The 23,470-nt window shown below is 41.9% G+C and overlaps 4 protein-coding genes across 10 annotated transcripts in view; 1 reads left to right on the top strand and 3 right to left on the bottom strand.

Annotated features, from left to right (window-relative positions):
* The window catches only part of abca5 (ATP-binding cassette, sub-family A (ABC1), member 5), a 19,577-nt gene extending 18,640 nt beyond the window's left edge, over positions 1–937 (bottom strand). Inside the window, exons 1-2 of one of the 4 annotated variants that reach the window (XM_031843221.1) lie at positions 808–935; positions 484–653 (exon numbers count right to left, since the gene is read on the bottom strand). Coding sequence is in view for 1 of the 4 variants with exons in the window: in XM_031843219.1 (XP_031699079.1) it covers positions 808–820 (13 nt within the window). In the remaining 3 variants the exon portion in view is untranslated. Of the gene's footprint in view, positions 1–483 lie in introns of all 4 variants that reach the window. The other 3 variants (XM_031843222.1, XM_031843219.1, XM_031843220.1) reach the window with 3 other exon arrangements.
* Positions 938–1,077: 140 nt separating this feature from the next.
* Positions 1,078–5,554, bottom strand: asb3 (ankyrin repeat and SOCS box containing 3). Of its 4 annotated transcripts, none has more exons than XM_031843223.1 (10): positions 5,480–5,554; positions 4,633–4,840; positions 3,989–4,159; positions 3,729–3,862; positions 3,519–3,651; positions 3,164–3,341; positions 2,512–2,730; positions 2,108–2,410; positions 1,886–2,019; positions 1,078–1,784 (listed from the first exon to the last, which is right to left on the bottom strand). In XM_031843223.1, the coding sequence occupies exons 2-10, from the start codon at positions 4,832–4,834 to the stop codon at positions 1,549–1,551; spliced, it is 1,710 nt and encodes a 569-aa protein (XP_031699083.1). In that variant the 5' UTR covers positions 4,835–4,840; positions 5,480–5,554; the 3' UTR covers positions 1,078–1,548. The 4 variants fall into 4 exon arrangements, with proteins under 4 accessions (XP_031699083.1, XP_031699085.1, XP_031699086.1 ...); XM_031843225.1 differs by having other exon boundaries at positions 3,729–3,844; XM_031843226.1 differs by having other exon boundaries at positions 3,729–3,841.
* cunh10orf88 (chromosome unknown C10orf88 homolog) lies at positions 5,532–13,059 on the top strand. The gene is made up of 9 exons (XM_031843228.1): positions 5,532–5,763; positions 6,561–6,744; positions 6,983–7,180; positions 7,510–7,579; positions 7,751–7,942; positions 8,232–8,360; positions 8,524–8,647; positions 9,230–9,440; positions 12,108–13,059. The coding sequence occupies exons 2-9, from the start codon at positions 6,605–6,607 to the stop codon at positions 12,319–12,321; spliced, it is 1,278 nt and encodes a 425-aa protein (XP_031699088.1). The 5' UTR covers positions 5,532–5,763; positions 6,561–6,604; the 3' UTR covers positions 12,322–13,059.
* Positions 13,060–16,250: 3,191 nt separating this feature from the next.
* Positions 16,251–23,470, bottom strand: part of htra1b (HtrA serine peptidase 1b) — a 16,352-nt gene continuing 9,132 nt past the window's right edge. The window contains exons 5-10 of the mRNA XM_031843889.1: positions 21,279–21,473; positions 20,798–20,830; positions 20,133–20,247; positions 19,347–19,404; positions 18,311–18,406; positions 16,251–16,890 (exon numbers count right to left, since the gene is read on the bottom strand). Of these exons, the coding sequence (XP_031699749.1) occupies positions 16,722–16,890; positions 18,311–18,406; positions 19,347–19,404; positions 20,133–20,247; positions 20,798–20,830; positions 21,279–21,473 (666 nt within the window). The 3' untranslated portion in view covers positions 16,251–16,721. The remainder of the gene's footprint in view (positions 16,891–18,310; positions 18,407–19,346; positions 19,405–20,132; positions 20,248–20,797; positions 20,831–21,278; positions 21,474–23,470) is intronic.

The following is a 23,470-nucleotide window of genomic DNA, read 5'->3' as shown; positions in this document are numbered from 1 at the left end:
CACACACACACACACACACACACACACACACACACACACACACACACGAACCATTTTCAACACAACTGCTTCATAGCTATTCGGTGCTTCAGAAAGCTTTGCTTCATCCATTAATCAAATCTAGAAAGCAATTAAAATATATCAATCTGGACTGTAAGCAAGCAATTCATCAACAGTGGATTAAACGGTGCAGCCCTAACATACAGTATGTTGCTGTGGAATTATAGTTCATAGAGGAAGCTACACATTAAAATACGTTTACTGTCGCATTGATTATTTCTTCAGCAGTAATATAATCTTAGTACACAAGATAAACACATTGCATTTGCTTACAGCACTGGTGGGCAGTATGTTTAATGTTGCAGTGTGCACTGCATTTAGTTCCTTCACTTTGCATGTCTGCCGAACAAAAGCAATGAACTCGATGAAACACTATATTTAAAACTACTCTTAGATATGCAACAGTACAGCTTTCCCCATCACCTCAGTGAGTCGCCCTCCGCTCCAGAGCAGCTCACACTGGGACGATGCTGTGCTTCTCCGGCTGGAACCACGAACCCAGTAGAAACACGTGTGTGTTGGCAAGGCTTACGTTTCAGTGTGCTATGGAATTGTTCGTTTGAATTAGAGAAGCACCGTCTTTGTGCACGAGTCTGTGCGCAACATGAACGGACAGAAATCAATCATTTGTTTGCATCACCTGAGCTAACGAAGGACTCAGGCTAGCATGTTGCAGCAACACAGCCGATATCGACCGGAAAACATGCATATGCAACTGATAAAAAGGGAAGAATTTAACATACTCACGTATGAAATACATTAAGGCATATCTCTCCTCAATTTGTAGTTTAGCGGCCTTACATTACAGAGGTTTTATGTCAAGTAAACAACCCTGAAAACGAGCTCCCTTGTTTCTTACGTCGCTGTGGATTCTATTTCCTCCTGTCAAAAAAACAGCTGTGACGTTAACCAATCAGATCTGGTCTCGGTGTTAATGACAACGGTTTGCACCAATCACAATTGGACCAAATGGCTTTTATTGTCGTATCACAAACAGAGCATCAATATGTCAACTGAACAAACAACACTTGAGTTTTTTGCGGAAAATAAATAAATTAGATCAAATTTAAACATAAATGCACTGGCCCAAAGAAACAGCTGACTGCAAACAGCATGGGCATATTATTATCTGCACATGAGTGAAATAATATTTGAAAAGTAACATGAAGTATCTTCTTAAACCTCTCTGGCCCACCTGTGTAGTCAACCTTTGTTAAAACACATCTAGAACTTTTATATTTGAAATTCTTGTAATCCTAAAGTCTCAAAGATCCAATATATTCAAATGTTTGAGGAAATGTGTGTACAATGATGAACAAAACATCAAAAAATATTTAAATGTGATTGAATAGTGCTATAAAAACATAGGTTTATATATACTACACTGAAACATCATTTAGCTGCCATGAGGAGCTGTAACAAGCTGACACAGTAAACATATCAAACTGTCAAACGGTGTGAAATAAGATGATTTAAATGTGAATGGGGTTATAGCACATGTCTGTGTTGGTGTGTGCTGCTGTATCCCTGTATTCGATCTGAAAGTGGTGATGATGGCGGTGAGTGTGTGTAGGTAGCTTCTGGAATGTCTCTGAATTGGAGGAAGACATGAAGTGGGGAGGGAACAGGGAGCTGCTGCACTACATTGGTCCTCATTAGTAGATCTGGTCCCAGCACTGACCTAACCTGCAGCCGGCAGATGTGGGAAAGACAGGGAATGGAGTCTAGCGGGAGGAGGGCAGAAAAGAAAGGGACAATTGTCATCACTCAAAGTTTACTACAGTTCTGTGAAAGCAAATCTGCAGTGTATATTTTGTCACTGTACCAAGATGTGGACGTGGTTCCCAGGTCTTCTCTGCCCGTCTTCGATCCAGAATATGTTTCAATGGGGGAGACAGATTCGACCAGTTTACAAACTCCAGCAGGTAATTCAACACCTCGCTGTCTGTCTGCTCCAACCTAGAAAGCAAAGAGGACAGAAAGATATTGATCGAGTACAGCCATCTGATACTTGACAAAGAGTGGACAAGTGAGAGGACAGTCTTACATGTGGGGCTGAAGCAGCAAAGAAGGTTCCAGTCCTGCCTTTAGAAGCAGAGGAAACCAGCAGGCGGCAAAGTGTACTTGGTTTAGTGCCACACAGAGCAGCTCCCTCAGTTCCTGCAGCTTTAACACACTTTTCCCACGATGGTTCGGTACAGAACAGTCCCTGGTCAAAGTCTCCTGTCGAGGGATCCATCTGTGCTCAAGTATCAGTTGCAGCAGGTCTGTTTTGTCAGTGGCCAAGGCGTAAATCCAGTCCTCCTCACTCAAAGTTGCTCCTGCAGCTACCAGCAACCCCACTGATTCACTGAAAGAGATTTTAATCAAAGTCAAGTATGAGTCCATCGGTTTTATGTTGCGTATGTTCTGTAGAATCTGTGAGGGGGTCAAATCTGATTTCTAACGAACCTGCACGGTTCGTTGGGTGTGCGACTCAAGGCCAAGGAGAGCGGTGATCGGACGCCCAGGATGTGTGAGCAGACCTGAGCGTCTGGGCTATAACCTTCCTTCAGGAGCATCTCGACACTCTTGCTCTGATGGCTGTGGACGGCCAGGTACAGTGGACTCACCATGCCATCACCACGGTCACACACACGGTCCGTCACAGCTATCAGCCTCCTGAGGACACTGCATTGACAAAATGACAGAGTCAGGGAAAAACAATATGGGTACCTTAGCATGCAGCACCTCCCAAGAAGGGAACAATGTGTCGATATTAATGATGATCAGTACTGAGACGAGAGGAAGATTAATCAGTTAGTTAATCAGCCGAAAAGTCTTATAATTGGTTAATTGTCAGTTATGAATCAAATATTGTTACTTTGGGCCCTGGGAAACTGCACTATTTTCCAACATTTAATCAAATAACAATAAAAAATGACTTATTTAGATCTGAAATGTTTTTCAATTTAAACATTCTGAGACAGTTCACACAGTTCACAACTCATTGACAAATGTAACATGTGATGAGGGATCATTACTAAACATTGGTTCACATTACAAAAGGTCAGGAATCAGTGCACAACAATACATAATGGAAAGACGAGTTATGAGTCAGTACCCGATGTGGCCAAACTCAGCGGCAGCATGAATGGGAAGCTGTGGCCACTCATGACTGCAGGCTAGATTAGGATCTGCCCCGTGGTCCAACAGGAAGTCCACACAGGCCTGGTGGCCCTCCTGAGAGGCGATCAGCAGCGGTGTGGCCAGATCAGCTGCCTGAGTGCTCACATTGGCCCCTAAATCCAAAAAAATACTGGATTGCTGGTGTAAGTGAGGAGTGAAAAGAAGAGGCGGAGAGAGAAGCTGGGACACAAGAAGATAACTTTGGTGCATATTGATCAAGTCCCTGACCGACATTAAATTGCAAAAAGCAAAGTTATACTAATAGGCATAAATTAACAATATCTATTTACCAGCATTAACAAGGATTTCCAGGCATTGCTGTTGTCCATACTGTGCAGCCACAAAGACAGGGGAGATCTTATGGTCATCGAGAGCCTCCAGGTTGCACACATCGACCAGAATACGCACAATCTCACTGTGACCCTTAGAAAATAAAAATAAAGAACAAGTTAGGATACACCTCACAGTGTTGTGTGTGTGTATTTCAGTTCCATAATTACCTTATAAACAGATTGATGAAGGCAGGTCCAGCAGGACGCGGTGTGTGTTCGGTCGACCTCCGCACCTTTACTGACCAGCAGTTCTACAACCTCCTTCTGCCCGCCGTCAACAGCTGCTGGACAACAGATAGCAGCTGGTAAATATTGCAAACAACATTAATCCAATCACATCCAATTTAACTCTTCAAAGGAAATGTATTTGGCCAGGTTTGTAGACAGTACAGAAAACACATGAACACAAGTTTGACAACGTGTTATACCTGCGTACAAAGGACAGGACAAGTCATTTGTTAGCTGGTTGATGTTGGCATGTGCTTTCAGGAGGAGTCGGAGCACAGCCAGGTGTCCCCGCTGCGCTGCCAGGTAACATGCAGATTCCCCCTCATGAGTCAAAGAGTTCACATAGGCAGCACAGCTACGGGAGGAGCCTGCTGCTCACAGTCAGATACAGAAAGAGGAAAACAAAAGTTGTGTCTTCCTGAAAAACTTGATGAACTACCTGCCTGTTTTTGTATATTGCTGTTTGCACATCATGCCTATTCTGAATGTTACATCATTCATTCGTTTTGTTTTGCACCGGGGACCAGTGAATCACAATTGTGTTCAGTACTGTTCACTGTATACAGATGTATGACAAAATAAGTCCTTCTTATCTCTTCTCTTATCTTAAATGTGAGGATGTCGTGCTTTCCCTTGTCTATACAATTGTAAATATGAATATCTTCGGGTTTTGAACTGTGGGTCCACTTTAGTGCCAAAATGATAAATCAATTCATCGATTAGTTCATTGGCAGAAAATATATTTTTTAAAGTTATTCATCCAGAAACATATCAAAGCATTCTTTGCTTCCAGCTTCTAAAATATGAGAACTACAACCCTTACTTGAACAATGACCTTCCTTACCGCCCGCAGCCGACAAAATCTCCTGCACACACTCCTCACTGCCAGCGGCTGCCGCCTCGTGCAGGGCGTTCCAACCGCGGTTGTCTCGACAGTCCACACTGAAACCTCTCTTTATCAGCCTCCTCACCCGCTTCCTACAGCCGGAGCGAGCTGCAACAGCAACACTGGAGACTGTGTCTCCGTAGCACTCTGTGAAGTCCATCCCCTGCTTCAAAAGGAGCTAGATCCATTAATTACGCCACTATTTGCAGTGGTGGACAGTAACTAAGTACAATTTGTTCTCAAATACTGTACCCAAGTACAAATTTGAGGTACTTTTTCATTGTATGCTCCTTATTATTTCTTCTCCTCTACATTTAAGAGGTCAATATTGTACTTTTTACTACATCTAAACATGCACAGCAGTAAAATGCAACATACACATTGATGCAGCAGTAATAATAATAATCCAGAAACATATAATAGTAAAACACAGGGAACATTTTACTGCACAATAAATACTTGTCCTCTAAGTAAAGTACATTTGGCTGATAATACTTTTACTAAAGTGAGTTTTCCAATGCAGGAATTAAACTTATGGTATTGACACTTTTATTTAAGTAGAGGATTCGTATATAATCAATAGAGGACGAATCCTAACGGAATTACAACGTTTAATAGCAACTTCAGGCTCCAAGCTAACGCTGTTGACCATAGACATTTAAGTTAGCTACGTTGCTAACGTTCACGAATCACAATATATAGTTAAAACATGTCACAAGCTCTAACGTAACACTATATACAAATACATGACACACAGTACGTATAATTATTTGTTGTACTTGGGGGGAAAAAGGTGCTTATTTACCAAAAATAGAACATCAACGCCTGGGTTGACGTGAGTCGCTGCTTGATGACATCACATCACAACACTCCCGTCGCGTGCCGCCTGATACAAGGCAGCTGTAGTTCGCCGCAGTGGATTTAGCGTTTTTAGCTACTGGTCAGAAATTCACCGTTTTATCATCGGTTGTACCTTTGAATCCGGTTCATCTGCAGTTTTTTAAAAACGTCTGAAGAAATGCGAAGACGAAAAATAAAAAATCTGATGGAATCAAGCTAATCAACAGTTTCAACCGGGGCTGTTTTAAGGTAAATTAAAGGTGAAAGTATCTTGAGATTAGCAAACTATATTGTTTATTTATGGTGCTGTAGCAAAGACTTAACGGTCTCAATATAATCTATATATATATTGATTTACAAATATACGAGTCAAAACACCCCAACATCATAGCTGTCAAATGCTTTAACCTGCACAGTTAAAGCAGAACCTATAAGTACATAGCATTACATATACTTAAACTAGATTTATTTATTGGGCAGAATAGCCTATTTCAGATTCATATGTATTATATCACTGGGTTGTATTTATTGATGTATTAATATTAACGTGTAGTTACATGTGTAGCTACTATATACGGCTGGGTAGCTTATCTATGATATAATAACTGATTAGTTGATTTAATCTGAATCAAAAAACACAGGACATGATGTTTGTCTGTCCTTAATAATCTACATCAGAAAAGATCTTGTAGCTCAAGCTGTAAAATATATGACGTGGAGTAAAAAGTACAATATTTGTGCCATAGAAGTATAAAGTAGCATGAAATGGAACAAGCGCCTCAAAATTGTACTCAAGTAGAGAACTTGAGTACATGTAAACTATATTCCACCTCTGCTCCTGCACATACATACACACAACATATGTGAAGTTCATCTTCTTTGACATGTCAGATTTATCCATATAGTTAAGACTTAAGTTCTTAAAGACTGTAGATGCTCCTGATTTGTTTCCTAAAACATCTCATAACATGCTACTTTTTCCCTGAATTGCCTCAATACTCATCTCCTACCCTGTCTCCTAAGTTGTTCCCTACTTTGTGTCCTAGCTTGTCTCCTAGTAGGTTACAGCCCCTGTGGCCTAAGCAGCATCATGGTGGACATTGCTGTGAAGAGCGGAGCTGCTTGGACCTGTCACGCTCAGTTGGCTCAGGTGCTGCTTCCTGTTCACGTCAGTAACAAAGAGGATCATGAAGAGGAGCTCAGTCCGCCAGAGGGAGACGAGACAAACTGGTGAGAAGCTTCTATTAAAGTAGTTATCTGTAGGAAACGTTTGTGAACACTTGTGTTAAATGCTGCTGTAAAAAATAGGATTCTCCCTGTTTGTTTTAATAGTTGTGGTAAAGGCTGACAGAGGTTAACTGTGTGTGTGTAACGTGAGGAAACAAACCTCACCATGTTATGTAAATAAAAGGGGCATAGATGATACGATGAGTGAACGGCACCTTTAACACGTGTCCTCCCCTCACAGGGGCGGCCCAGTGCTGCTGGAGCAGACAGAGGAAGGCTCTCCTTGTGTTCTGACGCTCCGCTGCACCCCCTGCTCCCCTACTGCCATCAGCCGCCTGCTGCTCGTCAGCGAGGCTCGAACCATGGAGGTGTACGACCAGATGGGAGAATACTGCGGTACGATACGAGGGGAGAGGGACGACAGCGTCCAGCCAGACAGGTATACGCACACAGTTATTATCAGCACTTGGGTTTTGAGTTTTTGAGTTGACATGAGTCTGAGCTAATGAACAAAATCAAGAATATAATGACCAAAAATACTTCATTAATGAATGAAGCCAGTCTGGAGTTTGATCTCCATTGTACGATGTTGAATGCAGGCCACTACGTCATAGACTCTTTAAATAAACTTTAATTTAGTCGCCATTGATACATTTATTATTACTTTTTGATGGATCAGTTTCTGGTTAAGTTCAGATGACGTCTGAGTTTGATGAATGTCCGACGGTAAGTTGAAGCAGTGTCTCCTCGCTCTTTTTTTGCCCACAGTTCAGACAGAGGGCCTTTCTACAAGAAACAGCTGATCCTCGAGCATCCGTCCTCCGCCTGTGAAGTGAAGGTGAGCCGCGTTCAGAGAGACGTTTGACGTCTACTAGAGACCGTAGATCTTCTAAACTTTAATCTTCAAACTGTTGAGACATTTTTTAAGTGCCTGGGACAATTTTTATACATGATATACATTATACATCTGTGTTGACTTGAGTTTAATCATCTGGCTTCGGTGTCTCAGCTGCTCTCCCTGGGCGGTCGGAGCAGTGTTTTGGTGTGTCGCGTCCTCGTGGGCCTCCAGACGCTACAGCCCTGCGCGGCCCGCGGCCCCGGCATCGACATGCAGCAGGTGCAGTGTCTGGTTGAGGAGATGGGGACGAGCCTCTCACCGGGAGCCCAGAACCTCATGGAGATGGTGCACTTCCAGCAGAAGGTGGGAGTAAAGGAGCAGTGAGTTACTTATTACCTTAATGACCTCTTCTGGCAAAGAGGGGGAATTACAACAACAACAACAACAGCAGCCATGACTTTAGTCTGAGGACGATGCTGAGGGACTTCATGTTTTAGCTCATAACCTTCCACTTGCTTGAACTTCACTTCACTTATGTACCATTAGGTTTGAGATCACTTATCCACCTTCAGGACACCTTTGGTTTCAGTTCATTTCAGCTCACTATGAAAATCAACTTGCTACGTGACACAGGGACTGTGTTTCTCTCCAGAACCAGACCAGCTCTCTGGGTGGCTTCCTGCCTCTCCTGATGGGCGGTGGAGTTTTCTCTGCCCTGGCTCAAGGAGCCAACACCTCCCCAGCAGCCGTCAGCAACCAGCCCCAGCCTGCAGACTCCAGGGTATCAGTTATTATCATTATCATTTATTTTTGAATGTCCTGCAATGATAAATCCTTGTTTAGCATGTCCACTAGCAGCGTCATGTCAGTGAAATGTGTGTTGAGAAAATGTTTGCATATACTGCATATCGGATAGATTAATAGTCTTGTTTCTGTGTCGCTAGCCTCCAGTCGGCTCCATCAGGCCTGCAGATGAAGCTCTACCAGCTCTGAATGGAGCGATGTCAGACGGCTCCTCCTCCTCCTCCCCAGACCTGCTGGTGTCCGGTGTCAACACGAGGAATATCAGTAAGGACCATCATTTATCTCAGGTCAAACAGGAGCACACAATGTGTTGACTTAGAAAAAACGACTTTACCTTTTTGCTGAAACATTCGACGTTGTTGAAAATCACAATTCGGAATGTCTTAAAGTTTTTATAGATATTTTGTAGAAAATGTCCTTTCTTCATGTAATTCTTCAGGCCTTTACACACACACATACAGTATATATATACTGTATGTGTGTGTGTGTGTGTGTGTGTGTGTGTGTGTGTGTGTATATATATATATATATATATATATATATATTGTGGAAGGTAAGACCAGAAGGCGTGGTTTCCGTCATGGTTCGTACTACGGAGCCTCCGTGTTGTTATACATTATTTGTCGCAGTAAAAAAACGTCACTTGTCCGCGAGGTTATTTGTGTTCGTCTTGCTCGGATCAAAAAAGAAAAAAAATACTCAAGAACATTGAAAGTGTAAAACGCAGCATAAGGCTGAAAATAGTTTGCAGAGGCATTAAACAAAACGTCTCGGTGATTATTTTCTGAGTTTTGAAATTCCTAACTCTTGAGCTGAGCGGTTTGTGATGTGGTCTTCCATCTCTAGCGAGCAGCGAGACTGGAGGTCCAGCGAGCCACGCCCAGCTGGCGGAGATGATGTCTAACCTCCTGAAAGGGCAGGGGCCCGGCCAGGCCGCGGGCTCCGGCCCTGAGCTTCTGCCCATACTCCAGAGCCTCTGTGGTCAGGTGACCAAGCTGAGGCTGGAGGACGCGACGGCGCTGGCAGAGAAGGAGAAGATGATGAGAAACGGCTCATGGTGGGTGAAGTTCAGTGAGTCCGTCCTGTTAAGACAGTGTTTCAATTCAATACAACTCGCCACTGCTGCTGCTCAGAGAAATAACACAGATTGTGTTGATTCATCTGTTAGTATTCTTCTAATTAGTCATCAAAGTCACGTGACTGCTTGTGTTTCTGTTTAACACCTGAACCCATCGCTCTACATGAATCTGTAATCAGATAACGGAGCTCCACCTTGTGGCAGAAAGACGTTACTGCAGTTAACAAAGGCTACCAAACATGGAAGGTCAAATGTTTTAAATTATAAATAATAATACATGGTTATTGTTATTACTACTATACTATATGATAATAGTACTTCTTGAGATAGTCTTATCCTGTAATAATCATTCGTTTGGTGGTATTAAACAGTTTTGCAAATTTGAAGTTGCTGTTTCTAATTAAATCAAATTTGGCAAAAAGGCGACTCTGCAACCAGAAACAAATGTACATTACATTTACTTAAAATTGATTAAAACTTTGCTCAGGCTTTTTCACTGCGATTGGTTTAGAAAACAAAACCTTTTTCACTTCATCTCCAGTAAGACTAGTTTGAATGTTTACTTGTTGTTTTGAGGAGCTTGTGAGGCACATGTGCTCACAAGCTCCTCCATCTGGAGTAACATACTCACAGCCACAGAGGGAGAATTCTATGAACAGTTTGCTCACAGCCTCCTTTTCATTTCACTTCACAGAATCGTATTCTGAGAAGATGTGATTGATGAGAGAGCGTGTAACGAATTGTCCCTGCATTTATGAGATTAAACGGCATGTTTGAGCTCTTCTATTCTTAATTAAAAGGAAAGTAGTGTCGTAGAAAGATTAGGCATCTTTGATCACTGTGTTTAAATCTCTGCAGCCACGTCATTGTGTTAGTCACGTTGTTGAGGAGCAGAGGTCGGTGTGGAGGAAACAGACTCTTCAATGGGACAGTGGTTCTGGTTGTGTTAGGTCGCGTTGTTAGCTGACGCCCAAACATTTCCCACTGCGTCATGATAGAACATTCACTGATCTCCAATCTGCCTGGCAACACAAACAAAATCTCATAATTCATCAGACCGCCTGGTAATAAAGTCACTGGAGCTTTTATGTTCTTCTTTTTCTGGTAACAGTTGTGTTCAGTGAACAGCTGACAGACCCGGCCACATAGAAGTGTCTGGGTTAGCGGTGCAGGGAGGAGGCTGATACGGAGACAATAGAGTTCATTTATCAGCATCGCTGAATGTTTGAGTCCTTAAAATGTTGACAAACTGCACCAAACCTCATTGAATAAATCAAATCTTTAAGTCACCGCTGACACAAAGGCTCAGTATCAGTTAACTTAATTTAACATTACTTTCACTCTACAATAACAACACGTGTTTACCAGCTGGTGCTGCTGCTGCAGTTTGATAAATGAGGCTCTTTGACGGAGCAGAGCAGCACATGTGGGTTCAGAGAGAATGTCAGCTGAGTCTGACTCCACATCGAGGACAGGACGGCAGCTCAGCGGTACGTTTCACCCACACATCAGTGGAGTTACCACAGTTTAATACTTTGAATTAGATTCCAGAAAACGTGAGGAAGAGGAATATCTGTAAACTGATGGACGAACAAAAGTTTCATTTGAGTGTTTGCTTGTTTTAAAGATGCTGATCAGTTATCTTGAGTGAAAAGTGAAAGACTGGAACTTTGTTCTTTCTTGTGTACTGGCTGTCCTCCAACCTGCGTATTTGATGTTCTTGGAAAGCTTGTGATTTCCCAGAATGCTTTTCGACTAATGCAGGAAGTTGTTGCTTGTGCCGCTGACTTGTAGGAGGAGGGAGCGATAATGACAGCAATAGAAAGTGTTTTTTATTTTCAGAAGAGAAACTTTGATATTAATGTTGCTTACAACCTAAACCTGTCTTGCTGTTGCATTGCATTCTGGTCTATGTCGTGATTCTGTAGGTGCAGAAATTGGTTTCTTACCTTCTAAAATGAATTTCTCACCAAATCTTGACCAGTGATTTGTGATGATGCTTGCACATAAAAATACATCAACTAACAAAATAGAACTAGACGTTCAAAGTACATCACCAGCTGATTCCCCCTCAATTACTAGATTCTTTGAGATCCTTGAGGGTTAAAAAGTAATTCTGAGAAAAACAAACAAATGCAAAGACATTCAGGAAGACTGGAAACGCTTGAGAAAAAGTGGACGATGTTTTGCAAAGCATCTTGGTTTATAAACTTCCCTCTGGGTGGTTAAGATGAAACAAACACAAAGTCATCTGTCTGAGTTTCATACACACAGGAATGAGCAACACGGCTGCAGCAGGATTCTGATGCTCAGCACTGACTGTGTGGGTGGTTTACTTTTACTGTCTGTTTATATTTGAGGTTTGTCTCTGATGTGACTTCATGTTTGTTCGTGAATCACTCATTCCTCTCCACTACACTTAAATATGACTCATTTCAGTGCTTAATAGAAAGTCACATAGTTATTATATTTAACATGAGTCAGAACCTGGACCAACAAGACCTGGTCTAAAAATGTCATGTTGGGAGTTATCAAACTGCTGTTTGATTATTATTCATCTTGCAAAGGTTCTGCTGAGTTTAACTTCATCAGATCACCTTTTTGTTATTGGCAGTAACGTTGCCTCGTGTTGCCTCTGCTCTGCAGGGAGTTGGACTCGGCCATGGAGCGTCGTCTGGAGGAGATGGAGAGGAGGCTGAAGGAGCATGTGGACCGTCGCCTGGACGCTCTGGAGCAGAAGCTGGAGAAGGCCCTGCTCAGCGCCCTCAACCAGGGAGACATGAGCAGCGTCCACGGGACCGTCGGAGCAGACTGCCCCGACGACAGCCACGCACTGAGTCCAGAACCGTTGAAAGACTAACAACATGCAACCCTTTCTGCCCTTGAACCTTTTCAGCTACACCTCAGTGTCAGAGGGCAAGCAGAGCAGGACGCAGACCTTAGAGACAGAGACAGTAGAAAGAAAAAAGGGCTGACATGGGATTATTGATAAAATAACACAAGTATCGCAATAATCTGCCATAAAAAAAAACAATGCTGTTTAACTTCAAGTGTCCTGCTGCCAAAGAAACCTCTGTAACGGTTTGTTTGCTCCACTGTTAGACGAAGTGAATGTCCTGGATGTAGGACTGACATCAGCTTGTGGACGCGATGTAAGTTCAGCCGAAAGAAACCAAGAATCTATAACTGCAGATATCCATGTTACTAAAATCATGTCCTGTGGCTGTAATGCATTCTTTGAAAGTTTAGCCACATGAAAAAAAAGTACCTGGAGATACGTCATCAACAACAGGCCATCTGAAAGCAAGCGGGTTATTTTAAACAATCACAGTGAAGTAATGCATGTGATCTTATCCAGGTTGTTGTTGGCGGGTTTTAACATAACAATTATTGACATGCAACACCAGCAGAACACTTATTTATTCACGTTAAAATGTGCATGTAAACTATTGTTCTCCCAGGTCTCATGATCCACATGAACTCCAGTCAGTATCCTGAGCGACAGTTCTTCTCATTCACACCATGTACTGGAAGTCTTTGGTTAATCAGGCCTTACCGTTTGTTTCAGTACAGTTTGGTTTGAATCTCAGAATATATATATATATATATATATATTTATATATATATATATAGTATACTGTATATATAACACGTCACTGATTAAAATGTGTTTTAATACGAAACTGTAATGTTTTAAATAATGGACTGTAACATATGTCTGTAACATAAAGCTGCCAATGTAAACTATTAAAAGGAGAGTTTTGACCTGATGTTGATATTAAAACAATAAAAATATATTCATACAGATGAATGTATTCTGTTGGGGGGGGTTGAACTTCTCTTCTAAAAACAAAGGAGTAAATTACAACAAAACGTGAATAGAGAGGAAAGAACAAATGAGATGATTCTATTGAGCAAGGCACTAACTTGGCAAGAGCTCGGTGCCTTTCAGAAAGCTGTAGGACAGCAAGACACTAGAGGAGAAGGGCCTTGAATAGGTTACGTGGGACTGAAAAGAACAACACAATCTCATTTTATTAAAGAATTTAACATAAGAAAACTACGGCACAGTTCCTTTAACTATGGCACCACAACCAGCAGAACATGTTGGCGTTCAGTTAGGTATCTTTGGGCTCGAGCGCTGACAAAACATATGAGTCAGAAAATACTTTTAAGAGCTGACAGTGCTGATTAATGTGCGGACGACGGAGGCAGTTACAGGAAAGTGTTGCTCAAGAGTTTCCAGAAAAGTTCAAATCAACTTAGCCGATGGTTCCTTCCAGGAACGCTGGTCGCAATTGAACCATGAAGGTCACTGAGGTTCTTTGTATGTGGAGAACCGCTGCCGTTAGTCGAGGAGATGGTCGATGCCAAAGGCACTGTGCATGAACCAACTGGCAGCAGAGAGCTGAGTCGACTGAAATGAAATGGGTCACACATTACATAAGGAGGATAACATATTGTAAGATGATGTGCAGATGTTTGGTTAGACAGCGACAGCCCATAGAGACAATCTCCCACATTAACCAACACACATTTAAATGTAGAAAAGAAGATGTTACTTTCTATAGATTAAGGTTAGGACACAATGACACCGTATACATCATGAAAAAGACAGAGTGGGATAAATGTGAGATAAGCAACTGTAAAGAAACTGTTGAACATGAGCTGAGTGGAGGAAGTTCAGTGTGGAAAGAGAGAGACTGAAGGGCAGAGTGGTAGATACAGGAAGTAGTGGAGCATCAAAGGACTGTCAGAGATAGGAGACATCATTTTACTTTTGGAATGGAACGGGTTTAATATCCAGAATATAACTTCTATATGAAGTTCATTTTTTATTATTCTTTTTAATTTTGGTTTGGTTTGTTTATTTTATTTATTAACAATAACATTATCATTGTGTTCAAATGACAATTGTCATAAAGTCATGATGTTACACACTCCGGTACAGCAGGTGGCGGTATGCACCTTAAACGTTGGTTTGTAGTCCGCCATTAAACTCAAAGAAGAAGAAGAAGACAGAGTATGTCGTTAGCGTGAAGCCTCACGTTTATTCCGTCAGCTCGATCACTTCGCTCCGAAAGTCCCCTGTCGAGTTTTCCTCTTTCAAAGTTCCTGCGCATGCGTGTTCTAGCAGTATGCACACAAAATTATTTTACATGAATGTACAGAATATACACTGGTCTCATTACGATGTCCTGGGAGCTTCTACAGTTACATAATTATGACGTTTTATATGAAACATTAAATGCGTTGAAATCCCGGTTGGTGCTCACTGGGATTTCAAATTGGTGTTAAATAAATAAATGAATATAAAGAAGTACTCACCATGCTGACGAGCCACCGGTGCAAAAATGCGTTGGAGTCAAGCCAAAAAAAAAAAAGATCCAGCGTTGAAGTGGTTAAAGCGGCGATAGTTAATGTAAATATATGATACATAACAACTAACACGCCCATAAGGAGTGTTTAAGGCTGTGACGTACTTCATTACACACCCCCTGCTCGTGCACGTCCACACACACACACACACACACACACTGGGGCCAACATCGTGTCAGGCTTTGCTATGTTTCAGAGAGTACCATGGCACAGAGGGACACCAGAGTCACAGAGGGGAGGACAAGATGTTGAGAGATGATGGAGTTCTTTCCCAACTTGTTTTCTCCGTCTCCTTGTGTACGGCTGCTGAGGTCACGCTGGAGTTCAGTTTCTGCTCTCTTCTTTGTTCATACACATTAAACATCTTTAAAAGCCATGTTTATATATCTGTGATCAGTTATTCTAAACTCAGTGTTCTCTTAACACAGTGGAAATTACATTACATTACAGTCATTTAGCAGACGCTTTTATACAAAGCGACTTACAATAAGTGTATTCAACATCGGTATTCAAGAGAACTACTCGTCGCCAGAAGAAATAAGTGCATCTCCCTTTTTAAACAAGCATCTGAGAGCATAGACCAGAGCCAACGTACAGAAACAAACGAATGCAATAAGTGCAGCAAACTAGTATGAATACAATAAGTGCTGAGTGGAAGGCTCAGGGTGGGCCGGCATTTATCAAGTACTGGGCTGATTAGGGGGGTGATGGAAAGCAGGTCTGGAGGTCAGTGGGAGAGGGTCAGGTGACCTGGACAGGAGGAAAGGGGATTGGCTGGATGTGGGAGGGAGGTGACTGGGACAGGACAGAAGACAATGGTTTGAGATAGGTTTGAGAAAAGTGTCTGGAATGTGGCTGGAGCTTTGACTGTGAATAATGAGCGTGTAGTCACCGTGACGTCACCCTTTGGTTTGTGGACTACAGTTTTGAAGCCTCGCGTTCAGCCAAATTGCATTTTTAGCTGTCTTGGTTTTTCGTCATTGCCATCTTGGTTTTTTTGCAACCAGAAGTGACACAAGAGGCTGAATATGAGATAATACCTGTCAATCACCGTGTAGCCCCGCCCTAAAGCATCCCCTGTTTTATGGTCTGTGTGACTCTAAATGGACCATAATGTACTAAATGAACATCATGCTGTATTGAAGAAGACTTGAAACTAGAGATTGAGACCATAAACTCATGTTTACAATGTTTACTGAGGTAATAAATCAAGAGAGAAGTAGAGTCATTTTCTCATAGACTTCTATACAACCAGAGGAGTCGCCCCCTGGTGGACACTAGAGAGAATGCAGCTTTAACACACTTCAGCGTTCATGCTTAATGTTAGATCCTTTTGGCTGATTGAGGAACATGTTTGAGATCAAACATCGACTGACAGATATTTATTGACATTGTCAATAAAAACAACAGTTTTGAAAACTATTTTATTCCCATTTTTTTGAAAAATTGTCATTAAACAATCAAGGACAAAAATACTATTAAAAATATTCCATCAAGAACATACACAACAAAACAAAACTACGGTAACCTGCAGTTAAATCGTTGTAGCGACAGATGGAGTAAGTAGAATATAAATGGTCTGTGACGATGGAAAGATTAGAAGAAAAACTGATATGAGAAGTATGAGTACAGGGTTGAAGCCTCAGTTCCCAGGGTCATGAAGTTGGACCTTTGAAGGTGCGTGTGAGCGTAACAACATGGAAGAGCAGTGCTAATAATTACAAGTTCATAAATGCAGCAGGTGTGGCCCCAGACGCACACTCCCTTATTGGTTGCCATGTTTTTCAAAGTGTTCATGATTGGTTGAAAAACACTTGAGAGCCAGCTCTGGATTGGTCGACTGGTTGGGTTGTTGATTGTTTGCTCATTCAGCTGAGGGGGTCACGGTTCGATTTCCTCGGGGACGATGATGAGGAGGACGTCCTCGTTGCCTCGCCTCACCAGAGTTCGCAGCGTGTCGTCCCGCTTTATGGCAGTGCTGACGTCACTGGCCGAAGTGATTTGCTCGCCATTGATGCTGATGATGACGTCTTTCTCCTGCAGGCCAGCTCTGTTACCAAGAAAGAAGGGCTTTTATCTCTTTTATAACTTTTCCTTATCAAAGCATATGCATACTCCACTTGTGTTGTTTTAAAGGCCCTGAAAACCTTTTTTTCTACAATACTAACTATGTTTGTTATCTCTGCATGGAGATTATGTATTCAGTCGTGTGTGTGCATCCCTACGTCTGTCTGTCCACGGCTAATCGCGCATACTACTGGGCCAATCAGTCTAACTGTATGCTCAGTGACCTTTTTTTTTTCAGGTTGCAGGGATTCAGACTTTCTGAAAACCCTTTCATTGACTGTTTTATACCATGATTTGTACCTCTCTTGATTTGCAGCCCTAGGTAAAACAATTGCGTGTATGTAAATATAACTATCACTTTGCAAATTACAAACTTAACCAAGCACCATCTACAACAGGGGCGCTTCTTCTCATGTGGGTAGGGGGAGAGCTACTTAGCTGTGAGCAGCCGACGAGAGTCCTACAGTGTGTTTGGCTATCAGAGCTAGCAGCTAACAGGGCTAATACAGCTAACAGAGCTAACGGAACTAAAGGCAGCAGGACTGTGGACAGACACAGAGGAAGCGTTAAAACAGTCAACATGAAGTGTTAAATAGGGAACTGCAGTTTGGCTGCACAGAGCTGGTGCAGACATTTGCATAGATTAACACGAGAACACACCTGTGTCAAATACTGAGTTTCTATTTGCTTATGTAGTCATTATGAATAATGTACAGAAATGTTTAAGATTTAAAGCCACGTTTTCAGCAGCTTTGCTTTTATAATTAAAGCAAGACCTTAAATGTGGATGGCTCCAGCGAAAATATGAATCAGAATTCTCTCGACTATGACAGAAGCAGTTTGTCCGCCCTGCCAGAGGGAGTTGGACATTCTGGGTGGGAAACACTCATGCCTTCACTGCCAGCTTTCAGCTCATTCCAAATGCAAAACAGCAGCTTTGAAACCAGAAGTGAACTTTCCATATCCTGCAGTCTTCACACACAGAGAGTTCAAATCAAATAAATGTTCTTTCAGCAAGATCAGATCACCCTGACTCCCGCCTGTGTTCCACAGAAACCCATCAGACAACAAGAAAAACTCTCCCTGCTGTCTCCCTGCTGTCAACAAGTGTTTCGTGTGGATACCAAAAAGTTTTCCTGGGACAAAAGACACGTATCTATACGGCAGGAACGAGTCCGGAAACAACCAGCGTTCACCCTTCATCTTTTTTCACGTGTGTCGAGCTTCATTACTGAGTCTGAACTCCAAGAAGACTTGTGCTTTTGCTGGCGTGAAACTCACCTCAGATGACTAATGCATTACTAATGCATTAATCATACTCGGATCTTTTAACCTGTGTTTAACATATTGGGCAGTGAACACCAGATAATGTAGGAATAAGAAGTGATGCGAGAGACACTCACGCCTCAGCTGGAGTCCGGCTGATGACCTCAATGACATACGCCCCGGAGGTGACATCTGGGAAGTCGGACTGCGTCTCCTTCAGCTCCTTCGCCAGCCTGACGGGAGAAAAACAGCCAAAACATGAGCTCTTAATTCAACTTGAAGGGTTGAAGCATTGGTTCAACATGTAAAGCATCTCTGATTAATTGTGGTAAAACTGCAAATTTCAAACTTTGAAAAACTGCAACCTCAACAATGGTCTGATTTTGAGAAAGCATCTTGCTGCCGATCATTCAGTCACATGTACTAATTTAATCAGGTTGTTGAGGCTCCACAGATTCTTCTGAAAACTAGTTTAAGATAAAATTATGACATTTTTCAAAACCACTGACCAAATCACTTCTATCAACTACCCCGATGTTAATGATTTTAAAATGTATGTTGTATATTATTATACCAGTTTGCAGTTTTTTAATACATTTTCAGTCATTCAGTTATTTCACCTGACAATGAAAATAAACATTATATCATTATCACAGTGAACATTTAGTCACCAACAACATAATGATAGAATCATGACGGATAGTGAATGATTGAACTAAACCCCACCAGTCTCCTTAAAAGTCATAAAGTGATGCTTGTTTTGGTGTTGAGAGCCGTTTCCTGCTGTGACAGCTTGGGCGTCACTCTGCAGGCTGTGGGCGTGGCCTGGGTTGACTCGCATTCTTAATTAAACTCGTCATTTGACAGCAGGTACCTTAAGCATGAGGTCACATCTTCTATATCATCACCACCCTTGTTATGTAGGAATGTCCGGATTGAGAAACATACTTTTGGGGATCAGGGAGATTAATCAATGAATTAGTCTCACTGCAGTTCTCAGACTTAAGTGGTGTTTCTTTTACCCAACAGAACAGTCTGATCCGATAGAAATACAAAAGATAACGCCTTTTTGTTGCAGATAGTCGAGGAGTTTCATTATCATATGAGGAAAATACTCAATGGTAGTATTTTTACACAAAGAGCTACCATCAGAAGCTACCATCAGAAGCTTACATTGACATGAGACTGATCATCCTGACGCCGATGTATTTCTTCTTCTGGAAAGTTTTACCTGGAAAAACATGAAGAAACGTGTTTGTATAGTTGATTTAGAAAATGTAAATGTTATCATCTTCTTTCAACTCAGTAAAGTACAGAAACACATCTTCTTTAAAGACCTTTGACAAACAGCGTTGCATTCTGAATACGTTGGGGTTACGTGATGTCCATGTTTTAAAATCATCAATAACAATCATTTCTGTAACATGGCAGGCAGTAAGTTTTAGTGAATTAATACTATGAAGTCATTCTGCAGCCTGTGAAAATACTGAGACTGTAATATATATAATATCTATAATTTGGCTTACTCTAATCTCTCTTTACACTCCCCACTTTTAACTATAAGGTAAGTTGTAGTTTTCATTTCTGTGTCATGCTCATCCCACATGAAAGTACACAACGTCGCTATATGAAATATGAAATATACAACATCTTTTGATAATGCATGCATAAGGAGCCTAAAGTTTATACTGAGGGACACTAGAGGGGTTTTCCTCCTCGTCCTGGCTTTCATTTCTATTTTGCATCCTACTAAACCAAATACTTTGTCGTTCCCTTAAACAAAGAACAATAGAAAACATAAATGTGTTGGTTCGAACATGAAGTTCACTTCCTGTTTGTTATAAAGAGTAAGATGAAGATAAAGATCTTCATTGCATGTTGTCCTTCTCTGTCTCTTTGTCCCTGTCCCCCTGTCTCTGATGGTCTCTCTGTAAACTAAAGAGTGAAACTGGAGCCGACCTTTGGCCTGTCTGTCGTGCGACTCTGCCAGGAACTGTCTGATCTTGTCTGAGGGGATGGCAAAGGAGATTCCTGCTGTCACCTTCAGGGTGTTGATGCCAATCACCTCTCCGTCCTGCAGGACACACACATCAGTTCATCCCTCCAAGTAAAAGTCCAACACATGCAGCTCGTTGAACACCACACTGTCCTTCGTTTAGTCACACGGCTGGCCCAAAACAGACTTATAATCAGAGTCAGCTGCGGACTGCGACCGCTTGCCAAACATTACCTAAACTCTTTATTTACTTTGCTTAACAAGGACTTTAGGGGTCTTGGTGTTTGTTTATATGAGATTACGTATAGCTCTGTTTCGCAATATATAGATGTGGTCCAAGTAAGAAGAAACTATTTTTTCTGTGTCGGTGATGTAACAGTTAAATTAATTTGAATCTCAGGGTGAGATAAACATAACATGGCTTTTTTACATTCAATTTTAGCTATGAAATTACATTCAAATGATGAATGATTGATTATCAACAACCTATTATCATATTTAACATCTTGGAAATGTAATTTACAGAAACATTTGAGTCCTTAACAACATGCTTCATGTTCTAATTCATCCGGTTTGTATTTATGAAACAAGCTTGTATACAGTTTCTCGCAGGTTTTCCTTCACTCACCAGGTTGACTAGTGGTCCTCCTGAGTTGCCGTACTGCAAGAAAAAAAACAAGCAAACAAAGAATGTAAAAGCAAGAAGAAATCACAGCAGGTTAGAGCAAAACACATTCTGAAGTGATAGATATATGATGAACTATTTTTGCATATTGGTGAAGATGCAAGGAAGCTTCAGCGTCTGCACTACGTGCACCGTGCTGCGGTTTGATGTCGGTCATCACAAGATGTTTAAAGTTAGCCGATCAATGCAGAGGATTATGACTAATCAGGAGTTGGAAACAGTTGGATCAACTTTGAATATGCACCAAACATCTATTTATACTAAGTCACGCACACACATGGTTATCATAAATGCAAACAATTTGGGTTGTGTCATGCTGAGTTTTGCAGAATTTGGAGACTTTTGAGTGCATAATTGCTGAATATCACGACAGCCTCCCCACAGACCTGTCTGTCTGTCTGTCCGTCTCACTCTCTTCACTCACGTTGATGATGGCGTCGGTCTGGATGTAGTCCATGTTGGAGTTGGGGAGGCCCAGCTCCTTGCCTCCCCTCTGGGTGGTGCTGACGATGCCGGTGGTGACGGTGTTCTGCAGGGAGAACGGGCTGCCGATGGCGACCACGAACTCGCCGGGACGCAGGTCCGCCGACCGGCCGAGCATCAGCACCGGCAGCTTCATCTGCTCCACCAGACGCACGCGGGGGAAGGGAAAGAGAGAGAGAAGTCTGGTTGAAGAAATGATGCCGTTTGAGACACAAAACACAAAACGTTTTGGTGTCTTCAGATGGTGTTTGAAGTAGTGGCCAAAGACAGCTGACAATAAAAAGCTGAAAAACAGATAAACTCATTGTTAAGTCACATCCTTACACTTTTATTCGGTTATAACGGTTTTGGTTTGGAAAAGGCTAAAAAATAAAAAAAATGATCCTTCAAACTCTTCAAATGCAGATTCAAAGGAACACTGGCACAGTCACCGGACAGTTGGCAGGACACGAACACACACACACACACACACACACACGCACACAGATGTAAACAGCAGTTTATTCTCTCTAAGCTGTTGGAGACAGACGTGGATTTCCTGTCGAGAGCTGAGTCAGCTCTCATTCTGGAACGAGGCTTCTCTTCATTCAGGACTCAGACTCTTACTAACAAACTCAGCATAAACGACGATTCAGCCTCATTTCCAGCAGAACCGAACAACGGTGACTCTCCTTAATTCCCTCAGTTTTTCAGTTTTTACTCTGCAAGTATTAAGTCAGTCAACGATATCATCTGACGCTGTGAGTGTCGGTGTATAATTCTACAAACACAGGCAGTAATGATGAAAACTACAAAAATACACAAATAGTATGAAAGGATCAAAAGGGATAAGGCACTGACTGGGATCTCTCTCTCTCTCTCTCTCTATTCTATTTTATTTAATTCATAAAACAACACTCCAATAAAAGCAGGATCTTGTCCATTATCTATTGTATCTGTGAGGTTTTCTCATCTTTTTCCATCCCATCAATTTATTTTTACCAACATGTGGTCAGTTGGCAGTTTTCTACAGTTACGCACATGTGCAAAAAAAAGTATTGCCAAACAAATGAATCACACGCATGTGTCATTACAGCACGAGGAGGGAAGAGATCCAGAACAAGTCGAGTTAGATAACTTTGTGAGTATCAACAGTATTCGTACTGGTGTTTGTATGGCTGCATCTCTGATCAACGCTGGAAATGATTAGCTTTTACAGTTTCCAGTACATAACCATAACACATAAAGGCTGAGAGTGCCCGACTGCTATTGCACACACACACACACACACACACACACACACACACACACACACAGTTTATGTTGGCACTGGACGTAAAGAGCCTAGTAAAGACTTTTTATTAGTAATAATCTGTTAAAGTAAACATAAGTAGAATTGTATTGCTCTCTCTCTCTCTCTCTGTCTCTCTTTCTGTCTTCTCTGTCTTCTCTTTCTGTCTTCTCTTTCTCTCTCTCTGTCCCTCGTGCAGCTCTGGGACTCTCTGATCATTGTCTGGTCCATCTTCTCCCGACTTACAGGCAGAAATTAAAATCTGCAAAGCCTGTGGTGAAGACTGCGGGGAGATGGACCAACGAGGCAAAGCTGGAGTTACATGGAGACATAAAGCAGCTGTGAAGTTAAGACCCATCTTTCATCAACGCCTCACACCACTGAGCATGACAAGAGCGTGTTTGTCGCTCAGTGTGTGTTTGTTAAACACATGTGTTGCCCATTTCTTCTGTTAAGTAACAAGTCCGGACACTCTGACCCACTTTTGGTTGAGTAAGGGAGAGAAGGGGGGAGAAATATAGTAAGGGAGAAAGAGAAGGAAGGAGCAACAAGGTAAGACGGGGGAGAGAGAATGAAATGTAATGAAAGATGACACAGATGTGAATGTGTTTTACATCTGGGCAGCTGTGGAGTGATGAAGACATTTCCAGACAACCAATGAAGGCGACATGCAAACTGAATCGCTCTCTGTTTCTGAGTTTGATGGACATGCAGGAAAAGAATGTCCAAAAACATTCAGGTATGCTCAACACATCTGTACATGACCAACACCTTGGGTATGTGCATTCATGTCTGTGTGTGTGTGTGTGTGTGTGTGAGAGAGAGAGAGAGAGAGAGAGAGAGAGAGAGAGAGAGAGAGAGAG

This window comes from Anarrhichthys ocellatus, unplaced genomic scaffold (assembly GCF_004355925.1).
Source record: "Anarrhichthys ocellatus isolate YVR2014 unplaced genomic scaffold, GSC_Weel_1.0 scaffold4, whole genome shotgun sequence".
Classification (NCBI taxonomy): Eukaryota; Metazoa; Chordata; class Actinopteri; order Perciformes; family Anarhichadidae; genus Anarrhichthys; species Anarrhichthys ocellatus.
The sequence above is the reverse complement of the archived record's forward strand: the minus strand, read 5'-3'. Positions and strand labels throughout refer to the sequence as shown.